This window comes from Glycine max, chromosome 20 (assembly GCF_000004515.6).
Source record: "Glycine max cultivar Williams 82 chromosome 20, Glycine_max_v4.0, whole genome shotgun sequence".
Taxonomy (NCBI): Eukaryota; Viridiplantae; Streptophyta; class Magnoliopsida; order Fabales; family Fabaceae; genus Glycine; species Glycine max.
Window position 1 is genome coordinate 40,023,780 of NC_038256.2, and position 7,839 is coordinate 40,031,618.

The window sequence follows — 7,839 nt, forward strand, 5'->3', positions numbered from 1 at the left end:
TGATTGAGATTAACTTTTCTAGCCAGTCCTCTTATCTATGTTAATTACTCTGATTGAGAGAGGTCAAATTATACAACTTATACAAACTGTTATATTATTCAATAAATTTATATATAATATAATTTTTATTGATCCAATAATTAAATAATAACTATATATTTATATTCATTATTTGTGTTAACTTTTATAAAATTAAACAACAATAAAAAAGAATAAAATGTTGATATTTGTATATATTTTAAAAAAATATTACACCAATTTAATATATAAGAATAAAATATATATCAAATAATTTTTAGTTAATATAAAATCATGTAAATATGATACATGTAACAAGAAACGTTTAATCTAACGATAAATTTTTACATAAAATTATTCTTAACTAAAAAAGAGATTAAATTAGACTCGTATTTATATCAATTATTACACTATTAATAATTTTATATAAAATATGAATTTTATTTATTCAAACCATTCAATTACAACTATATGTTATCTTAGTTTTAGTAGTGTTAAATTTTTTAATAATAATAATCACATTTGTATGAAAAGTATGTATTATAATCATTTTAATGTATATGAATATTGTATTAAATTATTTTGAATTAATATTAACTTTTGTAGATGTTATCAATGTGAAAACAACCTTTAATCCAGTAGTTATTTTGAGAAAAAGTTATTTAATGGAAACTTAAAACTTATTGAATAATGTGCGTATTAGATCAATTCATATCAAACACCAAACTTTTGTAGCCTATGAAATTAACCATGTCTCCCTCATTTTCATTTCTTTTTATAGATAAAATATAGATAGGTTAATTTTTTTTTAAATGTGTTTTCAACGAAATGTAAGTAAATTAATATTTTATTCTTTACCTATTTTTATTATAATTCAATTTAAAATTAACCTAATTCATCGGGAGTTGGGGAGTATCAGTGAGGATCATCCTAGACTTAGTTGACTTTCTTTCTCTGTGTGTCTTGCCTATCTGTGTTGATTTATTTTATTTTCTTTAAATATCATCAAACAGAGCTTCATTCAGTAAACTAGTTCAAAACAGTGAGCTCCTTCACTTGGACTCTTGTTTGGCTTTCCTAGCAACCTTCGTGTCAATGAATGTGAGAATATTTGCTGCATGACTCATGACCACTTCTCACTCGTTAGTTTTGTTGTTTCTAATTCCATGCATCACTCATAATCAACTATAATCTTTATCTTCATCAATATTATAGTGAAGATTGGTTTTGTCATTTTAATTCTTACAAGATTTTTTACTCTATGACAGAAAGTTGTGCTACATGTGGAACTACACGATGGCAAAATTAAGAAAAAAGCCATGAAGGTAGTATCCAATCTTTCAGGTATGAATTTCGAGTTCAATCTCTTTTTGCTTTCTTAGAACCAAGAAATTTTGTTTTATATAGTATTCAAGAATGAATGATTTGTGGGGGGATTATTGCAGGGGTTGAATCAGTCTCAATGGATATGAAAGACCAGAAATTGACCTTAATTGGAGATATCGACCCTGTGGTTGCAGTGGAGAAGCTGAGGAAGCTGTGTGACACTCGCATAGTCTCTGTTGGACCAGCCAAGGAAGAGAATGAGGGAAAGAATAATGAAGTGGAGGCAGCAGAGAATCAAAATCAGAATAACTTGGCTGATAGTGTGAATATCTACGAAGCCTACCACATACATAATCAGTATCAGATGAGGCAACATCATTATTGTTGCACTAGTGTGGAAGAGAATCCTAATGATGCCTGTGTCATTTGCTAACTGCTAAGTTCATTTTACAACATCATGGAACTCAAAAACAAAATAAGAACTCTAGAAAAGTGCTTGCATGGTTGTTCCAAGTTGTACTGGTGCATTTCATCCATCTCAGCTTTCCTTTCTCCCTAGCTACCACTTATTTTGTTATTATATATATATAGTCTCACTTTATTAATCAATTTTAATATTAGAAACGTCTTTAAACTGTATCCTCCTTCTGAAGATATCATTCTGCTGAGCGTGAGTATTTTTTGTAAATTTTTAAAAAAAGTTAAAATTATAAGTGAAATATATAAAATAAATTTAAATAAATAACTACATAAATATAAGTAATGAGATTTAATAGAAAATAATATTTTTAATTTAAAATAATAATTTAGAAAGGAGTTTATTTCATAATATAAACAAAAATTTAAAAATGTTTTAAGAGAAATAAATAGATAAGTATAACTTTTAATATGATTGTAGTAAAAATTAATAAATCTATTATATATAATAGTTTGAAATCAATAATTTGTAATCAGATAATAACGTAAAAAAACAACTTTGCATTATGGGTGCATATACTGCTTAATCGATCTAAAGCTATTGGTTTTGGTTGTAATTAAGGGGTGAAAATACAGCGGTAAAAGAATTAGGGATGTAAGGACCAGTGGTAAAATGAAGCGTTTAGATGTGTTTGGTTTACTGTGTCTGGTCTTTGTGGATCCACCGGAACAATATTATTTTTAATGGTGTAAAATGTAAATGCTATACAGTACTGGAATTGGTCAAGTTTAAATCATGGCCTCATGGGTTTGGTTATCAAACAGAACTAAACATTGCTCTTTTTCGTTCTATGATTTGCTTGCAACTTGCAATGCTGTAAAGGTTTTAAAAGATATTGTTTGGGTGCAATTGTTGGTATATATGCTGAAACTGAAAAAACGAGCGTCAGTCTTTTTCTGGATATTGGTAAATGTATGCAACACAGGTTTGTTGTGGGGCTTCTCAATATGGCTTACCAGTTACATTGTATAAGTTTTTTGGTACCCTTGTATTGTACCTTCTATTAATTAATTAAATTTGATTTGCTGATAAAAAAAAAGGGGGTAAAATTCTACATTGTACAGGTTTATAAATAAAGCAATACTTCTTTTTACAAAATAAATTAATAACGTAAATTTTAAAATATTACCAGACAATAAAAAAATGTAGAAAAAAATGTCTAAAAATAAAAATAGTTCATCACGATATCACGAAAGAGAAATCTATTTTTTTTTTAATTATCAAAATAAGGATATAACTCTTTTTTTTTTTTTTTTACCAAACTCATGAATTTTAGTCATGACAAAGTTGTGTATTTTAAATGATTTGGATCTTCTCTAACAGCTGTCTCTCCATATAAAAAAAGTTGACCGATCGATTCTAAAAGTAAATTAATTAATCTCACAGTGTTATTAATCAATGTCATCATTTAAATATTGATTACTCCTACATCGTTACTACTAGATTTATGTCTACTCATGTAAGAATTATATTGATTATTTATTATTTTGTTATCTTGATTTATTTGAACCACTGAATGTACATTATTAATTTTAATTTTTTGGAGAGGAGATTGTCAGGAAAAAATATTTTGTCCGGAGATAACTAAGATAAATATAAATATGGTTGTTGTTCCGAAGACTTTAATAGCTTACATTTTTCATATATAGAAAAATCATTACTTTCCTAATTTCGTCTATGACCGTAACAGATAGATCATAAGCTTGTTAAGATCATATAGTGTTAGAACAAAAGAGAAAATGAACGAAAGTTTGAAAAAATAAAGGAGAAAAAAAAAAGACTTCAAGTCTTCTATTACTCAAGATAAATATTTAAATAATATTTCATTCCCTATATATAAAGTGTCATTTTATTCATTTTTTCTTGTCTAACTTAAAAAATATTTCTTCAACTTTTCTTAAGGATAGAGACTAGTGCATGGTCTCCTTAGTATTTCCTCTGAATATTAGTCCCACTCGGTTCAATCATTTTCAAGTTTCTTAAATAAATAAAAAAAACACACACTGGTTTTCAAGTGGAATCCAAACTCCCTTTTATGTAATTTAAAATCTCAAACTCATTTTATAATTTAATTAATTTTACATTATCGTGGTAGCTTTTATCTTTCATACAATCAAAGTCGCGTGCAGAATCAGTTCCTCCGAAGATTCATAGTTAAATTAGGTGCCAGTTGTATGATATATAGTTGGTCAATACCGGCACCTTCATCAGCAAATATTACTATTCAAAAGAAGATCACATGCATGCATGAATCGTCGTATCGTCCGTTGAACTAGTTGACTCTCCTTCATTAATTAATGAATCGAAGACAAGGGTTTGATTAGTTGGATCTGTCTGGGTTAATGCATGCTTTATTTAAATCCACCAATTGAAAAGATTCCCGTTCTTGTTTAGCTCAAAACCACATAATATGATTTTTATTTGCTTAATAAACTATTGATCACAAGGCTTTCCCTATTGATTGTGTAAAGAGTTTAATAGGTATTTTAAACAACCATCTAAAATCATGATAGACAGACATTGAAAAGTGTTTTCTCCATCACAATATATTAACATACAGAGATTAAAATAACTCTTGTACTTGTTATTTTTAGCAAGTATTTATAAAGATTTATTTTGACTGATAATAACAAAATTAGAATTGCCTTAGAGGTTGGTTATTCTTCTCCTCCTTTTTCATTTTCTTCGACCACAATTATGTTGTTTAATTACTCGCATGTCTTGTACTTTTAAAAGGGACAATTTGAAAATAATTAACACGAGTTGAGATTCAAGTTGGGATCTAGGATTTGAGTTGAGTGATGACATATGTAATGTTGGCCATAGTTAACACAAATTATGTTAGTCAGAAGTGCCACATAGACACTATAAGTAACGTCAATTACATTTTTAAAAGTTAAATTTAAAGTAGTATTGATTTTTTAACGGACACAACTTAGCGTCAACCATACATATTTTACTTTAACTTTTGTAGTATCTACCTTGAAACTAGGTACAAATTTACATTGACTGTGTGATTATTGATGTTAGATGAAGCATTTTTTGTAGTGAATGAAAGATTTGCTATTAAAGTTGGAGTACATAAGTTTAACTTATAACAAAAACTTAACTCATTTTATCTTCTAATTTATATTTTTCTGTAAGTATTTATTTAAGAGTTTATTCAAGCAACATTTTTGTCATTCTTATACAATCCCGAGGTATAAATATCAAAGTCTTTTCAATGTACATAACTAGGAATTTAACTTCTAATAGTATCCTTAAGAAATTCAACTTATGTGTAAAAAAAAATGTCATTCTAATATATACGAAGTCTTTGTTAGAAGGTCAACAATGGAAATTTCATTTATATATTACTTAATCACCAATGAATATCTAGAGAGATTTCATTCCCACATGAAATGCTTCTGATTTTCAACTTTTGAGTCCATTCTGCACAACTTTTCCCAAGTAAAATAAGAAATTGGCATGCAATTCAAAGATTTGCCAACGCCCCATTGCAACTTTTAAATTGAACTACAATGGATGTCATATGAGGTTGAACATTGAAGCAAAATCTAAAGCACTACTTGATCAAAGGGGGGGGGGGGGGGCGAGACAAAGTACATAAAATTTCTGGTGACATTTTGTTGGAGTTAGTAATTTTATTCCCTAATCTAGGCAACTCAACGGATTTATAGCTGTGTCTCTGTCTTGACACCTTCAATATCACACGACAAATGTCCAAAAAGAAAAAAGAAAAACGAAAAAGGCCAATGAAACCAAGTAACTAGCACTTTTACTTTCTTTCTCTTGGGCCGAGCTTAGTGGGACCAAAAGTTGATTTGCAACATCATTCTTCCTCTTTTGTGTCTAATTAATAAAAGACTTTGTGAAAGTAACATAAGGTGGCCCATATATAATTTACCTAGACCAACTTGACTAAGTAAACCGTGTAGAAATGGTATAAACCAATATTCCTATTTCCGCGTTTACACAGCCGGGGTATTGGGACACTGGTAAAAATGTACAACAATAGAAGCTCCAGCAATCACTGTGTCTAAGTCTAATATACACAAACTGTATAATACAATGCAGTAAATGGCAACAATAGTTCTGTCAAAGGAAAATGTTCTCTTATGCGTAGAAATTAAACATAGGTATCGGGAGGTATGTAACAATTCACATACACTGTTTAACCAATTAAATTAAACTTTCTTTATATAAAAAAGTGTTCGAGAGAACATATCTAAATAAATAGGACATATCAATTATATTTATTTATTTCAGCATTTGATTCTTACCATTGAATTTCTTAAATCAACTATCATTTTTTTCTACTCTGTAATTTGAATGGACAAGATTTTGATACATTTCATTAAGTATTTTGCTATGGTTCTTTAAGTAGAATTGAAATTTTACTTTAATAATTTACATGATAAAAACTTGTATTCAAGATCATTATTGATTACAGATTTAAAACTCTAATTCTAAGTGGAGTATAATATCAAAATATTTAAGAAACTACCTATAAGTTTTATCTGTATGAGTATGAGGAATGTGCACATCTAAAAACTTCTGCTAACTTTTTTTTTTTTCATGATAATTAGGCTCTATGCACAACCCTATCCAAATTGCATAATAATGGGAGCATAGGCTGCTGCCCTTTTTTCCTTTAATTTTCTTCATGCCTAGCTTTTGTGAAAGCTCACAAGAGAATCCAACCGACCATAGAACAAGCTCTACTTTTCTCCTCCACAAGTTTCCCGCTCTATAATTCCCTCCAAGCATACTACTATACTAGGCATAAAAACAGGTTAGAAGATCACCAATCCAGTACTACTTTAATTATTATTACATAGATTTGAGTTGAGGTCCAGCATGGGAAACTGCTTCTTTGGGGCCATGTCAGATCCTGATGCAGCAGCAATCAAAGTGATAACATCAAATGGTGGCATCATGGAATTCAGTGCTCCAGTGACTGTGAGTTTCATCACCAACGAGTTCCCGGGGCACGCCATGTTCAGAAGCCACGACCTCTTTTGGAAACCACTCAGCCAATTCGATGAGTTGGAGCCAGGCCAATCCTACTATCTGCTACCACTCAGCAACAACAACAACAACAACAACAACAGCAAGAACACAGACAGTACTCTACCATGTGGTGGTGAAAATATTAACGTTGTTGTGAGACAAGGGCATGTTAGATCTCACAGTGTTCCTACAATCTCAAACCCTGCCTTGTATAGAATGTCCTTGGACTATCACCACCACCACCAGGGAATGGGGTTGCTCAAGAGGTCCTCCAATAATATTGATGCCTTCTCTAGCAGGAGCAGTGGTGTTGTTAATAGCAGCAACAATATTGGTGGTGGTGGTAGCAGTAGGTTTTGGAAAGTGAAGCTTGTGATCAGCCCAGAACAGTTGCTGGACATTTTGGCACAAGAGGCTCGCACCAAGGAGTTGATAGAAAGTGTAAGGATGGTAGCAAAATGTGGAATTGCTGGTGGTGCTATTTCAAATTCAGCTGCAGGTATGATTTCTGATCACTGGAGCCTTTCCAGCACCAGTTGGAGCATTTCCTCTTAGATTGATGCCTTAGTAGGCATTTAATTACTACTAATACTAACAATAATTTGTGCCTACATTAATACTTTTTTTCTTTTGTCTCTCCTTCCCTTTGATTACTTTGCTCTATAGCTATTTTTGTGTATGCATGCTCCTTCTTTTTTTTGTTTCTTCTTTGAAATTCAATGTAGATTCACTCTTATCACATCAAATTGCAGAATTTCGGAGCATTTGTTGTGTACTAGTAATAGTGGAACATTCAAGGCACTTGCTTATATCTGTCTTTAATTTTCTTACTCTGTTTAAGGAATACCAAATCATGTTTGTCTCATCAACATAAGTTTTTCGATCTTACACTGAAATAAATGAGATCTTAAATGTATGATACTGAGAAACGTGATGCATTTTGACTGTTAAAAAATAGTTAGTCTAATGCATTGGAATTAAGAAATAAAAATCAAAGGAAAAAT

General features: G+C 30.3%; 2 protein-coding genes across 3 annotated transcripts; both read left to right on the forward strand.

Moving 5' to 3' along the window:
• Nucleotides 1-1,034: 1,034 nt before the first annotated feature.
• On the forward strand, nt 1,035-1,980 carry LOC100803831 (heavy metal-associated isoprenylated plant protein 39). Of its 2 annotated transcripts, none has more exons than XM_003556079.4 (3): nt 1,035-1,119; nt 1,287-1,362; nt 1,464-1,980. In XM_003556079.4, exons 1-3 carry the CDS (start codon nt 1,114-1,116, stop codon nt 1,775-1,777), a joined length of 396 nt encoding a protein of 131 aa, XP_003556127.1. In that variant the 5' UTR covers nt 1,035-1,113; the 3' UTR covers nt 1,778-1,980. The 2 variants fall into 2 exon arrangements, with proteins under 2 accessions (XP_003556127.1, XP_014628101.1); XM_014772615.2 differs by having other exon boundaries at nt 1,045-1,160; nt 1,464-1,973.
• A 4,455-nt stretch (nt 1,981-6,435) lies between these two features.
• Nucleotides 6,436-7,571, forward strand: LOC100804894 (uncharacterized). The gene has a single exon (XM_003556081.5). The coding sequence runs from the start codon at nt 6,683-6,685 to the stop codon at nt 7,388-7,390; it is 708 nt and encodes a 235-aa protein (XP_003556129.1). The 5' UTR covers nt 6,436-6,682; the 3' UTR covers nt 7,391-7,571.
• The last annotated feature ends 268 nt before the right edge of the window (nt 7,572-7,839 follow it).